Below are 17574 nucleotides of genomic sequence, written 5' to 3'. Positions count from 1 at the left end.
TCCTTTTTTACCCACTTTCCTTTAAAATAATAGGGAAATAATAACCATAATAGTAAATTTCCATTTTTGGTCACGGATTTGAGAATATTTGGGCGTGTGGGCCACGCCGTCGATTTATTCCTATTTCTCACTTATCCATTTTGAGATTGAGAGTAATCTTGGCGTGCGGGGTCACGTCGTTGAATACATGGTTTCTATCTCGTGAGAAATGTGGGGAAGCTACATGGATTTACTGGTTTTCGATCATTTTTCCTCACCATACGCGGGTTATGTGATTAGGTCTCCTCCTCACTGACTTTGTGTTGGTGAGTGGCAGTTGAGGTAGCTTGTTCTCCTCCTCACCTACTTTGTGTTGGTGAGTGGCAGTAGAGGTGATTTATTCTCCTCCTCACGTGGGTGGCAGTCGAGGTTATTAGTTCTCCTCCTCGCACAATCAATGTGTGAGTGGCAGTTGAGGGTAGGTAGAGCCTGGGAGGCTCCATTACCCGTATGGTGATATATCTTCCCCATATCCTATTATTTCTCGACTAGCGGGGCCTAGTCTGATTTCCGTGTAACCAGCGGGGCTGGTCTTATCCTGTTGAGTATTGGAGTTTCGATCTTTTTTCTCAGTTGTTTCTGACTAGCGGGGCTAGTCGGTTTTTCTTGAGCGGAGCTTCTCGTGATTTGTTTTCTAAATCGTTGCATGCATCGAGAGTTTTTAATGAATTAAATGTGGGAAAGTATAAAATCCCTTTTGTTTAAAAATTGTTTATTTTTGTCCACTCACACTAACGTGTTTTCAATACTTTTCCCCTGGGCCCTTCGGTTTCAAATGCCCAGTTTGCAGGCGAATGAGTTGAGGTCGGGCGTACACGAAATTGAGGCATAGTCAGCAGCATGGCTTCCGCATCTGCCTTTGAATTAGGTTTTCCTCATATACCTTTCTGTTAGAATTGCTCTGATTACCTATGGGATTTATGTTATTCAAGTTGAGATATGTGTTTTGTGAATTGGAGATTGATGTTGATTTGGGGAGCAGGGTGGCTCCAGGGGCATAAGGATGATTCGATTGAGAAGTGTAAATGTTCCCTACAGGTTTGGGTTGCCCATTTTAGGGGAAGTTCCGCCGAATTTTTGGTAGAATTTCTTCTAAGGTGGGCCCCGCAGGGTCACTTCGGATTTCAGGGTGAAATCCGGGGCGGGTCCTGTCAGTCGACGTTTTCTTTTTTGGTCCTAATACTTATAATTGTCTTGAATTAAAACTTAAAGGCCAATATTGATCTCACACGAGAATTATAATTTTTGTTTTGTCCAAAAAAAAAATTTATGAGCAAAAGAAAGAAACAACAATTTTTTTTTTTGAAGTAACAATTATATTATTTTAGAAACAATAATAATATTGGAATGCTTCTTTTATTGAGTGGCTTAATTTTCTTACCTCTATTAATTCTTCTACTGATCATCACTTATTGAATATTAGGACGCATTAAAATTTCTTGGAAAATCAAAAACTTGGTACGAGAAATTCTATAGTTGAAGAGTTTATTGAACACTGTATCCTTCATATGTGTGAAGTGGGAAGCGAACTTTTTTTTGGTGTAACGGAAGCAAACTTTTTAGCTGATGCAATTGCCAATGTTGGTCACGATTCAGTAGCGCAAAGAGTCAGAGTTGGTGTCATGATTTAGCAGAGTCATGTCTTCTTTTTCGATAATTTAGTTTGTGGTTGTATTAGATGAACTAAGTTGTAATTTATTTTGTTAGATTGACAAATAATAATATAATTTTTTTCATTGGACCCATCACGACGTTTGACCCACCCGAACAGATAAAACCCTATCCAATGGGTCCAACCACGTGTCAGCATCCCTTCGTCCAACTCGATGTGCGATGGGCAACGAACCGTCGGATTCTCTTCCATCTTTTCCTGCCAATTACCATAAAATTCCACAACAATTAAATAATACGTCTACTGTAAGCCGTCCCACTCCGTATAAATAACCAGTCTCTCCCACACAAAAGGCTTCGTTTTTAAGCTTCCCTCCAGTCTCTGTGTCGCACTCAAATATCTCTCTCTCTCTCTCTCTCTCTCTGCAACTCTCTCGTTTCTTCTTCCCAGTTTCCTTCTGGGTTTTCATCCTTCTCAACTGGGTCTTCCTTCGTTTTAATCGCCATGCTTCAAAACCAAGAATTTGAACCCGGGCAACACACCGCAGCCGCCGCAGGAGTGGACCCCACCGACCGCGCCGAGACCGATTCTCCGCCGTCTCAGGCTCTTGTCCTGAAGGAAGAGCACGAACCCGAGCAGAGGTCGCCGGCTCTGACTATGGCGGTGAGCAAGCCGAAACGGTCGTCGACGAAGGACCGGCACACGAAGGTTGAGGGCCGCGGCCGGAGGATCCGAATGCCCGCCACGTGCGCGGCCCGGATCTTCCAGCTGACCCGGGAGCTCGGGCACAAGTCCGACGGCGAGACCATCCGGTGGCTGCTGGAGCACGCCGAGCCGGCGATAATAGCCGCTACCGGTACCGGAACCGTCCCGGCGATCGCCATGTCCGTCAACGGGTCCCTCAAAATCCCAACCACCGCGCCCGACCCGAAACCCGGCGACCCGTCGAAGAAACGCAAACGTCCTTGCAATAGCGACTACGTGGACCTAAACGACAGCGTTTCGGCTGGCCTGGCTCCTCTGACCGCGACCACCCTCCAACAACCGACACCACCGCCACCGCCACAGCCGGTTCACCAAAGCATGGTCCCCATGTGGGCCGTGACCTCAAACGGCGTCGTTCCGGGGACCTTCTTCATGGTCCCTCAAACGCAGGCCCCCCACCTGTTTACATTCCCGGCCACCGCCGCCGCCTCGCCTTTCCTCAACATGTCGGCCCGGCCCATCTCCTCCTTCGTCTCCTCCATGGGCAACGTCGTCACTCCGGTCTCCAATACGCTGTCGTTTCTGTCCCCCGTTCCGATTCCCCCAGCCTCCGCCACCATAGCGAACAGCACCGACGCGACGACCACCACCCTCCGAGACTTCTCGCTGGAAATCCGCGACAAAACGGAGCTCCAATTCATGTCCGGGTCGTCGAAGCATTGACGTCCGCGAAATCTCGGCGGTCTCTTGGTTCCCGCTCCGTCGTCGTTCAGCTAGGGTTTTTAGCATTTCCTACTTTGAGCACGTGGTCACGTGAGGGCGTGGAGAGTGGGGTCGGATTAGGCGGGCGTGGCGGGCCCACAGGGGGGGAGCGGGGTAGGGTAGGGTTGGGTTTTGGCTCTGTGGACCGTGTAAAGAAGGGTGGGTGGGTGGGGGCCTGAGAATATATTTGTTTTTTTGGGTGTGGGCCACCACAGGGTTCCCTAACGTGACCATGTGAAAGGTGGGAGCGGGGCCCAAGGTGGGGACGAAACGGGACCGTTTGAGCACTATTGCCGAGGCGGCGCTCGCGTGTGGTGGTCCCTACGCGGGCAGGTGTGAGGGAATGGAGACATGTGGCCGCTTTAGAGGTGGTGGGTTTGTTTTCCTTGGTGGGGCCCGGAGGTTTCAGAGTGATGCAGGGAAAATGGAAATGTGACGGTGAAGATGAAGATGGGGCAGGGGCTTATGGTTACTGTTCACTTTTTTTTTTTTGTTTTTTTGTTTTTTTTTTTTGTCAATGAGAATTGTAAATTTTGGTAGAAAAAGCATTATTATTGGGTCATTGACCTAATTTTAACATCCACTTGACCACTTGTATGTTTTTAAGGTCTTGTTTAATGGATTATGGATGCTATGTTCTCCTTGACTGCAAACTAGATATGAGACGTTAACGGCAACGCTAATCATAGGCAACTCTAATAAGATAGAGTTGGTCTAAAAAATATAGTATTCGGCCTCAAATCAAATATCAAATCTGTAACCATTCCATAAATATGATCATAAACAGTAGCTCGGCACCATACATTTTTAATATAATATTGATAAATAATATATTTATATTATATTTTAATCAAAGATAAAATAACTCTCCTTATAACATCTCATGGTTGGAGGTGAGTACCAATTGGATGCTATATGAACCTCTAAATGAGACTTCATAGTTAGAGTTGTAACTATTACATCACAGCTATGAGAAGTTCTAACAAAGGCTAGAGTCACTCGTGAATACCATGGAACCAAATCTCGGAAAGACAGCCTTTGGAAGGTCCCCAAGAGTAGAACATCAACGGTCTATGAACCGCAAATGGCACAACAACGAAAAAAGGATGAGGGGGACAAAGTACTCTCCAAGATCAGTAGATAGAGGTGAAGTCCTCCACCGACCTCGGCACCCACATTGGTCTTTGTCGTCGATGCTGCTAGAGGATGACTATACAGAATGGTAGATAGGTGAGATGACGATGAACTCGAAGAGATCTGCAGTGGGTAGAGGAGTGGAGGGATTGATCTTCTTGCCCAATCGATGAACTCATAAACCAATGACGTAAATATAATACTATTTATACATCAGTAAAGGGGTTCGGTTGATGTAAACTATGATGAAAGATGTGTAGTGTGGATAAGAGAACAGTTCTTGCATGCATCCAAGACAATAGAAAATAAAAACACGAATCAAATTCATATTCGATGCTATTTGAAGCCTCGCCGTTAAGTTAACATTGACATTTTATTCATCAACAAACACCTCTGCAGTTCGTATAAATCAGTACAACTAGTCCCTGCAAACTCTCAAACCTGTATAGTTTATACCTAGTCAGACAATCAGATCTTATCATGATGCGACAGTTGCCGATGTCTTCAACTTCTTTGGCGGTGGGTTTCCTCCGGAGAGAAGGACATACGAATAGAAGCAGATCATTGCAGCACTAACAGCAGCATAAAATCCTGTTGGAAACACTTTCTTTGTCACTGCGTAGGTCTGAAGGTTTTTCCATAGAAGAACCGCAGCCAAAGCGGCTTGTCCTACAATGAAGGGTAAACTGGATTTTCCTTGCCTCCAGATCTTTAAGCTAAAGATGCTAAGGGCTAGCAATGTCCCTCCAAACAGGATGCCGGATCCCAGTGTGGCAGGATTTCTGGTGAAAACAAAACCAAGAAGTCCACCACTCAGAACCATCCCACCAAATGGAATTCCGAAACAGAAATCATGAATCTTGGCTGCTCGTTTCGGTTGAACAACTTGATCCTCATCTAAAATGGGATCTGACTTTGCAGGTGATGCATCCCCTGTGTAACTAGCACTAATCTTGGTCTTTGAACCGCTTTCAAGACTCATAGCAAGAATAGATAGAGACTTTGGGCGAAGAGTGCTTGTGCAAAGGAGTGAAGGACGTCTTGAGAGGTGGAGGTGGCGATTCATTGCAGAGAAGCACGAGAGCTGCAAGGTTGTCCCTGCTGCCATTGTTCTCATGTTGTCTAGTCTTAACAACCAAAAATAAAATACTGGTTACTAGAAAATATATAAGCCAAAGTATAGGTAACTCGAATAAGAACTGAAACTTTTGGGCAGAAGAAATTCAAAATTCAAAATTCAAAATTCAATTCAAGTTCATATAATTTCTAGCATGAGCTTCATAGTAAAATCAAACAGAAAACGTGACTACATCTCGACATGATGACGGCCTCAAACACCAAAACAGAAATAGTATCACTATTCCAACTTTTACTCATCACTTATAATGCAATCACAAATGTAGACTACTAAACCCTTTGATTAAAGAAAGACAAACCCGATTAGTTTGGAACAAATCCTAATTATTCATCCCCAACATAACTATGATCTTAACACCAAGCAGACCAAATCTATCTCTTCCCACTTTCATGACATTACGCCATTTGCATTTCGCTTGAAAATCTATGCTTAAAACCGAGTCTGTGCAATTCTTCAGCACATCACCCAACTACTTCTACTACTACTAATACATAGACTATCTTACATGAAATTTTGTTTTCCAAAAAACATTTCAACCGATAAAAATAAAGAAATTGCAACCCATCCTTACAATGTGCTATAAGGGTAGAAAGCCCAAACTTAGCTAATAGAGTCTCTGAACTATATATATCAGATGTGGGATTCAAGTCTAAGAGAAAAGCACCCAATTTCGATGCCTAATCTAAGATTTGGAAAGAAACCAACTTCATCGGTGATCAGATCAGAACCAGAATTGTACTAACTGCTAACATGGGCAGAGCTGAGAGTTACCATTTCTTCCAATACAACCCACCAAAACAGTCATTTGCAGATAAATTTTGTAAATTGATTAACATGTTCATGATTGCTGACGCAAATTTGAAAGAATAAAGAGAATAGGGATAAAGTTTTGATGGAATCTGAAGGTTACCTGGAAATCGAGAAGAGGTGAATCTGGAGGTGGGCGGTGGCCGCTTGAAGAAAAGGAAGACTGGGTGTGTAGGGGGCTCTCTAGTCTTCGAACTACCCAGGGCTTTGTTTGAAAGTTTTACTTCTTTTGTGTTTTTAATTTTTTTTTTTTTTATTAAAGTGTTTTTGGTGTTTGTTTTTTCTTTCCTTTAATTTTTTTTTTTTTTTAAATTTTGAAGATATATATACTTTTATATTTTCTTTTGGTCAAATCTTTTTGTATTTGAGCCCTATAAATTTGGTATACCCACTCTTTTACGCATTTTTCCCATTTTGGTTGGAAGCCAGTGAATTAGTGTATTGAATATTTACATAACTTTTGTGACCAAAAAGAAAGAAATATTACCAAAAAGTCATGTATGAGAGGGAAGTCATAGAATTCTTGAGATTTTTGAAAGAGTAGAGAGATGCAATGAGGTAAATTTTATATCCGGTGTGTGCTGATTATTAGTTATTTTTGCACATGGGAAATATAAGGGTTGGGATTTTTGAAAGAACTTTTTTTTTTAAATAAAAAAAACCTCTTATTGGTAAGATTTGTCACAAAGGAGTGGGAAAAAAGTTATGAATACCGAAAGAGGCAGATGATAGTTCATTCAATCACATTGGAATATCCTTACTGGACATGAAATAACCAATTAACTTCGAAATGGCTCAAATCTTTCTTCTTTAGCTTGGGCAAAAGGGCAAAACAAAAAACAAACACCATACAACAATTGCATATATATAGATTTCCATCAAACTGTGAATACTGAAAAATCACTGAACTCAAATTTTTGAACGTTTTCCAATTTCCTTTGTGGAAGTTACATGAGCATATATTCCCTAAGTGAGTGTGTATTATCAAAACTATGGTAACTCGGTACATTTTAAGTTTTTAACTATACCAATCAAGGAAGATAATGGAAAAAGTAAGTACAAATAGGAAGAGCAAAAGAAAGGTCCTGCTGCCGGTATTTCTCTGGATTGCTTTGGAAAGCTCTTTGTTGCCGAGATCTACATTGTGTGTGGCTTCAACTGCCTGTTGGAGTGCACAAGGATAATTAGCAGTAGATCTTTGAAATACACACTAATGCTTTATACAAGATGCAACTATAAACCAGTGATTAAGTAATAAACGGCGAAGGGAAACAGTGGGAGAATGTTGTAAACAAAAATCATGAAGTGACGCATATCAGATAACCACTCACTTGGTCATATAGTTGCTCTATTTGTTCACGTTGTTGCAGAACATGTGTAGACAGAAGGTGATTTAGTGCAGACATTTCCACCATCTTAGTTTCAGTTTCCTGAACTGCATCTAGAAGGCTAGTCAGCTCTACCTGCATTGCACGGCAAGAACAGCAATATATAAACTGTAAGCAACTTTATATACTTGAAGGTTTGTAGCTTAAAACATAGTGGAGCTAGGTTAAAGAGATCAATGGAGCCCAGATTCTGATGACCTGAAGGGCGCGTGTTTCATCATCCAAGAGCTGTTGTTGGACGGTTAGAGACTGCGCCTGAAATGCTTCAGGTTCTCGGACCTCTAAATTGTTAGAATTGGAGGTATCTTCGGATTTTGATTTGGGATTCCGGTTAAGTTTTCTTCTTGGTGTTGCTCTGCTAAAGGTATCTTGGAAGCGTATGGATCTTAGCTGATCATACTGTGACGTGACAGAATGAAGTCTCTCACTTAAAATCAAAACCTGCAGGTTTGAGCACATGCATCAGAAAAAGTTAAATAACACCATGATGTCAATTTTTGAAAAGTTGAGGAATATAAAATTCCTACTTAACTTGCCAGGATATTAATAATTTTCCCAATAATATGGCCAAGGAAAAATTAGCTTAAGAAAGAACAAGAAACAGGATGCTTTCCATATCCAACAGAATCAAGAAAAAAGGTAGGGTTAGTGCCTTAGAGTACTTAGGCTTATGAACACAGACTACAGTATAAATGGACAAACTTATATAACATGAGAAAGAATCATACCACCCCATGCTTGTGTGCTATAGTATCAGCATTAGAGTGATCAGCCCTAATACCAAGCCAGCCCTTTGACTGTGCCTCCTCATCATTAATGCTATTTTTGAGAACATTAATTTGTTCTTGGCACGCTTTAATAAAAGCATTAACCTGCATATAGAGATAGGAGTAAGCACAGAGAAAACCATACAACTTGATTGGCAAGTATACGAAAATATATTTCACCTAGAAAAAAAGAAAAAAAATAACAAACTAAAGTCCAAAAAGGATTTACTGAAGAGCAAACTAAGTCCAGGAATTGATATATAACAGGTAGCACTGAGTAGAATCAGAGGAATAATTCTCTGATTTTTTTTTTTCAACAATTTTTATAACCAAACGGAGAATATCACTATGCCAATTGAGAACTTACTTCCTGCTCAATGCTATCTCTCTCATGTTCAGTGGTGTGATGCCGATCCACATAATCCTTTCGATGTTTCAACATAAACTGTTCCAGAGCTCCAATGCTTTCAAGCTGATTCATGTATCAAAGCAAATGGGTTAAACACTGGCAATGTCCTGTGGTTGGGCTTACCATGATTTGCCCAGAAAACCACAATTAGATGCTGTTGGTGGTAAGGTAAAGTTATAATTTACAACAAGGTTGTCCAATATAACATAATATACAATCTACACCAAGTCTGAAGAAGAATGTTCAGAGAACTAGAATGTGGAGACATGAAATAGCATAGAAGGGAGTGAATTGGATGTCGGAGGATACTAAGAGATAGAATACATATAGAATCAGCACTCACACTTAAATACACTTCCTTTAGTTGTCTGAGTGTAAAAAGTATTAAGAATTATTGGCAAACACAAAAACTTTCTTTTCTTTTTGGGTGTTATGCAGCAACAATAGATATAATGAGAATTGGACATGCAAAAAGAAAGATCAGCCATATGTCTACTAAATATATTTCCAATCAATTAGGCATGACTACAAATCTATAATTCAGAGAATAGAGACACAAAAATCAGCAACAGGCTTAGTAGAGTTGAATTAAAGCAATAACTTGAGTTCATCCAGGGGAAATTGACACCATTTCTTAGACATAGAAAAAGCTTGCATAAATCCACAAAAGTATCCAAACAAAACTAGTTTGTTTAAGACTCGCAGAGGCAGTCCACCCTAGTGTTGGGGGAAATGTCTTGCTTCATACACTATTGATTGACACACAGGCACACACACACACTCTCATGGGGTCCTTAAATCACGTCTTATTTCTTAGCTACTAAATCAGATATGAGAACTACAGATGCATCGAATTACACGTCTTAGTCCCCATTTGATCTAATAACTAAACCGGGCCTTAAAACAGAAAAAAGCTACATAACAGGTTTTCTATATGCTTCACAATTAAACCATAGGCCAATGCATATTTCAAAAGCTAGTTCCATGTGAAGAATCAGAAAATAATACAATTTCATAGTAAAACATTAGTCTTTCATCCAAACATTCCAATTAGAGTTAATCAGAAGAGCTACAATGGCCGAAAGAAGAACAACAGAAGAGCATTGGGAAGTGTGCAAAAATCAGTACCGTCTTGTAAGCAGCTCTGGTGAAAGGAGACCTTTGGCGAGGTGCATGTATAATGAACTTGGCCATAATCGCTGCCAATTTGGACTGTAAATTTTGCAGATTCAACACTTTTGAGATTTTGACAGTAAAAACCAAACAATTGCAGTGAATTCAGAGATTAGGGATTGATTGAAGAACCTCGTTGTAGCCGGAAGAAATGGCAGCTTGGCGCACAGCGTCTTTGAAATCTTCCATTCTGTCTCTGAATTTGGCCATATTGTTCAAAATTGAGATCAACACAAAAACCCTAATTCCGACTATCTCCAATTGAGAAAAAGAATACTACGAAGATGAAGGAGATCAACATCGCCAGCACTATCGCCCCACCCGATTGGCGCTTCGCACTCAGGTTTCTGACCATATCCGATTCCGGCGCTTCGTCTCAGATCCACTCTCCTCCTCCTTTCTCGATCGGGTCTTCCCCCAAATCCGGGTCGGGCCTCAAAGGCATAGGCTGCTCGTTTTACAGTGAGAGATGGGGGCGTTTGTAGTCGTGAGAGGAGAGGAGAGGAGACGATGAGAAAGTTTTGGTCTTGTTTGGTGAGCACTGAGTGAGTAAGAAGAGACGATGAGAATTCAGGTGACAACTGCGATCTGATTTCGTTTTTTTTTTTTCTTTGTATTTAACATGACGGGTTCGGTCCCACATGCTTTATTTTTTTTTTTTCTGATCATTATTTTCCTTAAAATAGCATATGAGCCTACGATCTGGATTGGACTAGCTACGAGCCTACGATCAACACAAAACTCAAAGCCTCAGGTTAGTTCGATTATATATAGCATTATTTATGTTTAATTCTAAAACCTAACTAGAATCCAGATTAACTAGAATACATGAACATAGACGACTATATAGGTCAAGTCATTCGTTTTCTTCTTTTTAAATATATGTTAGCTAGGATGGCTCATAGACTCTCGTACGTACAGGCAGTGTCGAGGCAATGGCCGGAGTTCCAGGCATTGCAGTCTATATATAGCCTTGGTTTCTCTCTGTGTTGGATATATAAGTTGGAGGAGCTTTGAGTCTGGATTGAATTTTCAAGTTTACTTGTTTCAATTACCCTAGCTCGTTTCAAAGTTTCCTTCGTCTTTCTTATTCTATTATATATATATAAACGTTGTTAATCTGCATGCAAATCCTCAATCAAGAATGACTCTGATCGTGTCACCGTTCTCAGTTCTGGATAGTCGCGTCAGACAGCTGAATCTGAATCAGGCTATGACTCGTCCTTACCAAACCCAGCTCGGAATGATAAGAAAGAAGCTCGACTCTCTAAAACCAGCTGTGGTGGAAGACATAAAGGTAATGAAACGAAAGTTACAAAACTGTAATATCACACAATATCTCTCCATCAAGGAAGTAGTGAATCTTGAAAAAGTAGTCTCCGCAGGCATAGAGCTTTGTGGAAAAGTCTCCAAAGAATCGCATTACGTTAGAACACCTCTCTACCGCACTGCCCTCGAGAACTTGGGTAAATCTCTCGACCGGCAGTTTGGCATATTCCACGAGAGGAGGCTCAGCCGAGTAAGGATTATTGGTGCTAGGCAGATGCTCAACAATAGCCATGTTGAGATCAGAAAACTGATGGGAGTCAAGGTTTCGTATGGGCCGGTGCTCAAACAGATCAACCAGAAACTCCGCATGTTAGACGTAGCGGTGAGTAATGTTGTAGTGATTGAAGAGGCTAACCGCAATTTGAAACTCCCAATTGCCATAGTGCAAGACTTTAGAAAGGTACTTTCCGACGGCAAAGCCCTTCTTTCCGAATTCTCCAAGGAACGAAACGGGAGCAGAAGTCGTTACTTCGACGATAACCTTAGCCACTGGAATCTATCTCTCATGAATCAGGTTATAAAACTGACCCCAGCCAAGGATCGCAACCGACTACATTTTGTGTAACCATGCTTGTGTTGTTTAGATTATTTTGTACGTTGCCCTTCTAGATAATAGATATCATGTCCTCGCTATTTTTTTTTATACTTTCTCAATAATGCTAGGTGAGCTAGCTTTTTATGTAAGTCATGCATGTTCTACTACTCAGTTGATAATAAGCACAATTGTGCTCGATTGCCTTTATATTTACTTATATTTTACAATGTAGCTATATATATATATACACTATTATTAAGAGAAGAGAGCTTGCTCTCTAAAATTAATTTTTTTTACCAATATAACCTTTATATATTAAAATACTATGAAATATAATTAATCAATATGGATAATATAGTAAATTGTAAAATTAAAAATTAAAAAATTAAAAAAAAAAAAGATACATACGAAAAGTTTTCCCACTACCTTTAACTTCTCTCTAGGGGCGGACAACTTCTCTCCACACATATAGTGGGTGGGCCCTGCTAGTATACATGTATATATTCTAATTGTTAAAAATTAAAGTTATATCAACATTTTTTTTTTTTTTTAATCAAACCCAAACCTAAAGGGCGGATGTCAATATATTCATCTCAAGCCAGAATAGGCCGTTACATATCCTTCCGCTGTCATTTATAGACAGACAAGAAGATAATGGTAGTACCCACAATGATACATAGAAATAGACCCACTTATTAGACATTTAAAGACGTAGAGGTAGCGGATACCCTTTTTCGGTACTACTCCAGAGGCGTTAGAAGTACATAGTGTTCCTAATACAAGGAATTTATTGTAATTAGACAAACTAATAACATAGGGATGGGCCTAGGGCAAACACCCCAGCCCAAAAAGGACAGCCCCATGAAAAAAGGCTCAAACTCGGGTCCGGCAAAGATTGGTTTGGCCCAAGCCCAAACTTCATCTTCCTCAGCCGACTGGCCGTGCGTACAACTCCGGCGTAGTTCCAATGGTCTCCTCCGCCTCACCCCAACGTCGTCCCAACGACCCACGCCGCTACAACCCCTGCCGCCACGCCTCGAGTTGCAAAGCCCCACACCGAGCTACACTGCTACAGAAACCGCAGCACCACGTCGTGCTCCCCGATCCAGGATCCTCCACTGCCGCCCAGTCACCTTCGACTCGCTGGATCTGGAAATCCCTCGATGAGGTGCCCTACCCATGTACACACAACCATCAGCTTGAGGCCCCGTCGTTCGGACTCGCCGCCAAGCCATCCAGGCCCAAATCCTGAGCCAAAACCTTCTCCAAGAAGCACCCAGGCATATTTAGAATCTCCGTCCGGCAGCAGCCCTCACCTGCGAGGCAAACCATCGCCGACAAAGAGCGCCACCGGACGAGAACAAGTTTGCAACCCTAGACGCCGACCAGTCCGAGTTTTGCGGAGCTCTATATTTAGACAATCCAAAAATAAAGTTATGTCAACATTCCAAAAAATTGAAACAAACAAAAATCAATTGCATCAAATAAATGAACAGTTAAAGTGAAAGTTAACGAAAATCAATTGGATGAATGAACCATTTTTGTTTATTTTTTTTTATTTTTTTTACAAATTTTAACAATTAATTTAACTTTTAAACGGTTTAGATTATAGATACTAACAGGACTCACCCACAATGTGTGTGGAGAGAAGTTAAAAGTAGTGGGAACTCGGAAAACTTTTCGTACAACTACCACATTTTTTGCTATTTTTTTAATTTTTCTTCTTTTATTTTCTATATTACAATTTACTATATTATCCCTATTGATTAATTATATTTCATAATTTTTTAATATAAAAATGTTAAATTGGTAAAAAAATTCAGTTTTAGAGAGCAAGCTCTCTTCTCTTAATAATAAATACACTACCAATGTATGCAATCAAACCGAGTTTTAACACATAGGTCCACACCGCTATGGACTTCAGTTTTTTCCAGATTGCAATACATAAAACTGTAAGATCATCATCGCATGTATAATCAAACATAGAATGAAGCAAGAACCTCATAAAGTACGGTTCCACACCTATAAACAGAGAAGCAGATTAGATTACTTGAGATTAACAAGAAGGAATCACCCTATATCAGCAATTCAAGAAAAGAGGATAGGATAAGAACCAACCAATTATTTGTACGATTTTCATGAAGAACCATCCCCATCCTTCAATTTTGATTGGTGGGATTGATCAGCAGAGACTTGTATGCTTATGTGTTGATTTTTTTCTTGTAAAATAAACATTTATCCATTGGCAAAGAAAAACAAAAGAGCCACAAACTTGGAGAATGGTTAATAGCAAATGGATAGGCAGTAGGAAATTCACATCAGACACCTAAGCAGCCTAATGCTTTACAGAACTATAAGGGTTCCAGTTGATTTAACAAGGAAACTAGATAAGTAGATAAATGGCAGAGAAGGGTAAGGCTGCCTCGACATCAGCATAGCATCAAGTGTACAGCTGATCCAACAATTGAAGCTTCTAATGACCATACTTCTGAAACTCCCACTCGCTGTTATCTGGAATACCAAGACAACCACAAAAATAATTAGGGAGACCGAGGACTGGGGAGAGAAAATATACTGCAAGAGCAGGAATGCAGAAATAATACCTAATGGACACACTTGGCGGGTCTTGAGCCATCTGCTTATGCAGTGAAAGTGAAATGCATGGTTACAAACCCCTACAGCAATAAGAACCAAATCTCAGACCAACAAGCAAATCAGATATAGATGTCACAAGCTTGATACCAGAAGCAAGCAATAACTACATTAACACAAGGATCATTTAGAGATACTACAATATGGTATTTGTAATCAGTTCAAAATAAATAAATAAATAAAAATAGAGACAACTGTTGTGAGGTGAGACCGTGAGAGTGGCATAAGCACAGTAAAATACAGCTTTGAGCGCACATATAAAGCACATCAAACAAAGATATTCAGGCCAACTAATGCTACGTAAAATTTGCTGATATAGTTCCGCAATAGCACTCCAAGAATCTCCCTGTTTCCAAAAACTGTTTTTGACAGGACAATGTTCTTTTTGAAAACAGTAGTTCTCCTTTTCCTTTTCTCTCTAACTCACCTCTAAAGCACCTAACAGTCTAACATGTCGAAGAGAAGCAGATGTATTCTTTAATGCCCATTAGCCATATTTGCTTGACCTCAAGTGCAGAGTGAAAATATGGGTAATCCAATGAATTCTAGCGTTTCCCTCTAATGTAACTTGAAGAGCAAAGAATTAAAAAGAACATGTCCTACAATAATGTAGAAAGTATTGAGGAACAACAAAATCACCCAAAGATGCCGATAAAGAGTAGGTGATGATTAAACATAATAACTTGCGGTGTATGCAAAATAACTGAGTCAGTAACAAGGGCATAGCAAATACACAATCTGAAAGATAGTAGGAGGATCTACGTAAACTTGAAGATATTAGTGTTTGCAAGCAAAAGACATACCCCAAGCAACTGTACACTCCTCGCTTGTTGCACTTGCCTGGTTTGCTTGGCACTCAATGCCTAACCACCACAACAAAAGTCCAGTCAGTAAACAATAACCAATACCATAAAATGTAAAAGTGTACATATTGCAGAGCAATCAAGGAATAAAACTCACAAAGATCCATGATATGGTTTCTGCATATAGCACAGTTATCCACAACAATATCTGCATACAACAAACCAAAAACCATTTATTAACAAAATTCATCGAAATGTCACACCCAAGAGAAATTAGGTTGAGGGTTCGGATTAGTTAGTTACCCCAAGCCCAGAGAGCCACAGCATTCCACTTCTTGATCTCGAATCGCTTGGATTTCTTGACCGAAGAAGGGCCAGCACTGCTCGAGCCCTCGCCTGCCGGAACCATGGGCACGTCGGAATCCAATGTCGCCATTAATTAAAAAGGTAATTCAATCTGCAAAGCTACAAATTGAATACAATTCGAAGAATCAAAATTCTTGAGCAGAACAACAACAAGAAGAAGCAAATAGTAAAGGCAAGAAACTCCAAAAGGCATATGCTTTGGTTAGCAAGAACCCTAACAGCGAACACAGTAGAGCTTTTGGTTTTGGGAAGAAACCGAAACAAGGGTTTGGTTTCTTCAGATTATAGGAGAAGGGAATGAGATACAGACCTGAATTTGGAGACGAAGAGGAGACTTGATGACGAAAGCGTGACCTAAAACGCGCGAAACAGAAAGACGGCAACTCGGAGACCCTCCGACTCAGAATAGAGCCTTTTTTTAGGGTGCCACTATATAAGTGGAAGGAGGTTTTAATCAAGTGTGGGAGGTACCACAGTTTCCGTCTTTTTTTTCTTTTCTTTTTTTCAAATGAGGTTCTTTATGTTATTCCGAGTGAGATGAGGGATGAGGGATGAGGGATGAGGGATAAATTGGATTGAAACTAGGAAGAGGTTAGTGGTTTTTACTTGTTAAATAGGAATCCTACTTTATTTTCAGTATTATTGGTAGTGTGCCATGTCAATAGTCATCTGCCAGCCTGTTATCACGTGTTTGTTCCTTATCTCTTAGTGGACACGTATCCTTCATTCTCAGCTATATGTACTGGCCTTGGCCTCATTGGAAGACTATGAAATGATATAACAAATTCTCTCTTTCTGCAATTTCCTTTACTTTCCTTCTATTTTAGTACTCTCTGGTTCCAGTACCATATTATCTGGTATCAGAGCCCTTGCGCTCATGCCAAAACCGAAAGGCGGTGGTGGTCCTCCGGTGACCCGTGACTTAACGGCGACGGAGTTGGATTATCTTGCTCAACAATCGCTGTTTGACTCTCAGATTCAACATATGCTTGATTCTGTGGAGGAGATTCGTGCTGCTCAAGACTCACTTCGTGCTCAAAATGCTGATATCCAGAGCAGAAACGCTGAGATGCAGAGTAGAAACGCTGAGATGGACTCGGTTGCTTGAAGAACTTCATCAGCTTCGGCTTGCTTCTTCACGACCGGCGACCGATCCAAATTCCCCCAACAATCTTCGTTTTGGCTCTCTACCCATCTCTGAAGCAGGTACCCAAGGATTTCTTTCCTCCGAACCTCTTCCTGTAGCTGGCTTGGGAGTATTAAGCACTATGTCTGAAGGGGGTCCTTCTGGGTTCTCTCTACCTAGCACGACAGTTCCTACTTCTTCTGTGTCGGTACCGCCTTCACCACCCTCCTCACAGGTAGCTTCTGGTGGCAGTCTAAGTCACCAAAGAGGTAAATCCATTGCTAGTACCGCTGCTACTACTGATGTTGTGACTAGATCTGTTGGTCATAGTGAAAGGTTAATGGGTGATGCTTTTCGAGCTAGAGATAGGGAAGAACGACATGATTACGGTGGCTTTCCTTATCAATCTAATTTTTATCAGCATACCGTAGCTCCCAATCATTATACTAACATACCTGCTTATAATTCTCAATTTATTCATGGTATACCTGTGTCACATATGCACTATGTTCATGGAACTTCTATTTTGGGAGGGCCACTACAGCACGAACAGTCTAGCAATTCTTCAATGATACCTCCATGGCAATTTCCATCGAGTAATCTTAATTTTCAGGAACAGATGGCCAGGCCTTCATTACCATTTGCAGTGAACCATTACTTAACATCACAATTGTCTACTCAACCCATACCAGCTTAGGCTTCATCTACCTATTCCACCATTTCAACACCGTACTCTCATTTTCAACCTCCGCAGTTTTCGCAAGCACAGCATGCTCACTATCAGTATCCTCAAACTCATCATGCTATTCCACGACCACAGTTTCATTTA

At 40.8% G+C, this 17574-nt stretch overlaps 4 protein-coding genes across 6 annotated transcripts; 1 reads left to right on the top strand and 3 right to left on the bottom strand.

The window, feature by feature from the left end:
* The first annotated feature begins 1997 nt into the window (after positions 1 to 1997).
* Positions 1998 to 3771, top strand: LOC133714830 (transcription factor TCP9-like). The gene has a single exon (XM_062141089.1). The coding sequence runs from the start codon at positions 2156 to 2158 to the stop codon at positions 3077 to 3079; it is 924 nt and encodes a 307-aa protein (XP_061997073.1). The 5' UTR covers positions 1998 to 2155; the 3' UTR covers positions 3080 to 3771.
* A 741-nt stretch (positions 3772 to 4512) lies between these two features.
* LOC133715331 (protein FATTY ACID EXPORT 1, chloroplastic) lies at positions 4513 to 6440 on the bottom strand. Of its 2 annotated transcripts, none has more exons than XM_062141788.1 (2): positions 6301 to 6440; positions 4513 to 5379 (listed from the first exon to the last, which is right to left on the bottom strand). In XM_062141788.1, exon 2 carries the CDS (start codon positions 5367 to 5369, stop codon positions 4731 to 4733), a length of 639 nt encoding a protein of 212 aa, XP_061997772.1. In that variant the 5' UTR covers positions 5370 to 5379; positions 6301 to 6440; the 3' UTR covers positions 4513 to 4730. The 2 variants fall into 2 exon arrangements, with proteins under 2 accessions (XP_061997772.1, XP_061997774.1); XM_062141790.1 differs by having other exon boundaries at positions 4513 to 5374; positions 6301 to 6429.
* A 599-nt stretch (positions 6441 to 7039) lies between these two features.
* LOC133718484 (syntaxin-81) lies at positions 7040 to 10523 on the bottom strand. Its single transcript, XM_062145334.1, has 7 exons — positions 10067 to 10523; positions 9890 to 9973; positions 8720 to 8824; positions 8314 to 8457; positions 7784 to 8026; positions 7529 to 7660; positions 7040 to 7359 (listed from the first exon to the last, which is right to left on the bottom strand). Exons 1-7 carry the CDS (start codon positions 10142 to 10144, stop codon positions 7216 to 7218), a joined length of 930 nt encoding a protein of 309 aa, XP_062001318.1. The 5' UTR covers positions 10145 to 10523; the 3' UTR covers positions 7040 to 7215.
* A 3536-nt stretch (positions 10524 to 14059) lies between these two features.
* Positions 14060 to 16089, bottom strand: LOC133715221 (RING-box protein 1a). Of its 2 annotated transcripts, none has more exons than XM_062141630.1 (6): positions 15930 to 16089; positions 15557 to 15718; positions 15411 to 15461; positions 15254 to 15313; positions 14402 to 14473; positions 14060 to 14309 (listed from the first exon to the last, which is right to left on the bottom strand). In XM_062141630.1, exons 2-6 carry the CDS (start codon positions 15687 to 15689, stop codon positions 14272 to 14274), a joined length of 354 nt encoding a protein of 117 aa, XP_061997614.1. In that variant the 5' UTR covers positions 15690 to 15718; positions 15930 to 16089; the 3' UTR covers positions 14060 to 14271. The 2 variants fall into 2 exon arrangements, with proteins under 2 accessions (XP_061997614.1, XP_061997615.1); XM_062141631.1 differs by having other exon boundaries at positions 15557 to 15710; positions 15930 to 16049.
* Positions 16090 to 17574: the final 1485 nt, after the last annotated feature.

The sequence above is a fragment of the Rosa rugosa genome, chromosome 6 (assembly GCF_958449725.1).
Source record: "Rosa rugosa chromosome 6, drRosRugo1.1, whole genome shotgun sequence".
NCBI classification, from domain to species: Eukaryota; Viridiplantae; Streptophyta; class Magnoliopsida; order Rosales; family Rosaceae; genus Rosa; species Rosa rugosa.
This window is presented reverse-complemented; position numbering and strand designations above follow the sequence as displayed.

Excerpts from the sequence above, each read along its gene's own strand:
- LOC133715331 (XM_062141788.1), bottom strand. The coding sequence starts at position 5,369 with ATGAGAACAATGGCAGCAGGGACAACCTTGCAGCTCTCGTGCTTCTCT.
- LOC133718484 (XM_062145334.1), bottom strand. The coding sequence starts at position 10,144 with ATGGCCAAATTCAGAGACAGAATGGAAGATTTCAAAGACGCTGTGCGC. Across the intron at positions 9,974-10,066 it reads TTTCTTCCGGCTACAACGAG|TCCAAATTGGCAGCGATTAT; the intron begins GTTCTTCAATCA and ends CAAAATTTACAG. Across the intron at positions 7,661-7,783 it reads ATGAAACACGCGCCCTTCAG|GTAGAGCTGACTAGCCTTCT; the intron begins GTCATCAGAATC and ends CGTGCAATGCAG.
- LOC133715221 (XM_062141630.1), bottom strand. The coding sequence starts at position 15,689 with ATGGCGACATTGGATTCCGACGTGCCCATGGTTCCGGCAGGCGAGGGC. Across the intron at positions 15,462-15,556 it reads TGTGGCTCTCTGGGCTTGGG|ATATTGTTGTGGATAACTGT; the intron begins GTAACTAACTAA and ends TGTTGTATGCAG. Across the intron at positions 14,474-15,253 it reads GGAGTGTACAGTTGCTTGGG|GGGTTTGTAACCATGCATTT; the intron begins GTATGTCTTTTG and ends TTATTGCTGTAG.
- LOC133714830 (XM_062141089.1), top strand. The coding sequence starts at position 2,156 with ATGCTTCAAAACCAAGAATTTGAACCCGGGCAACACACCGCAGCCGCC.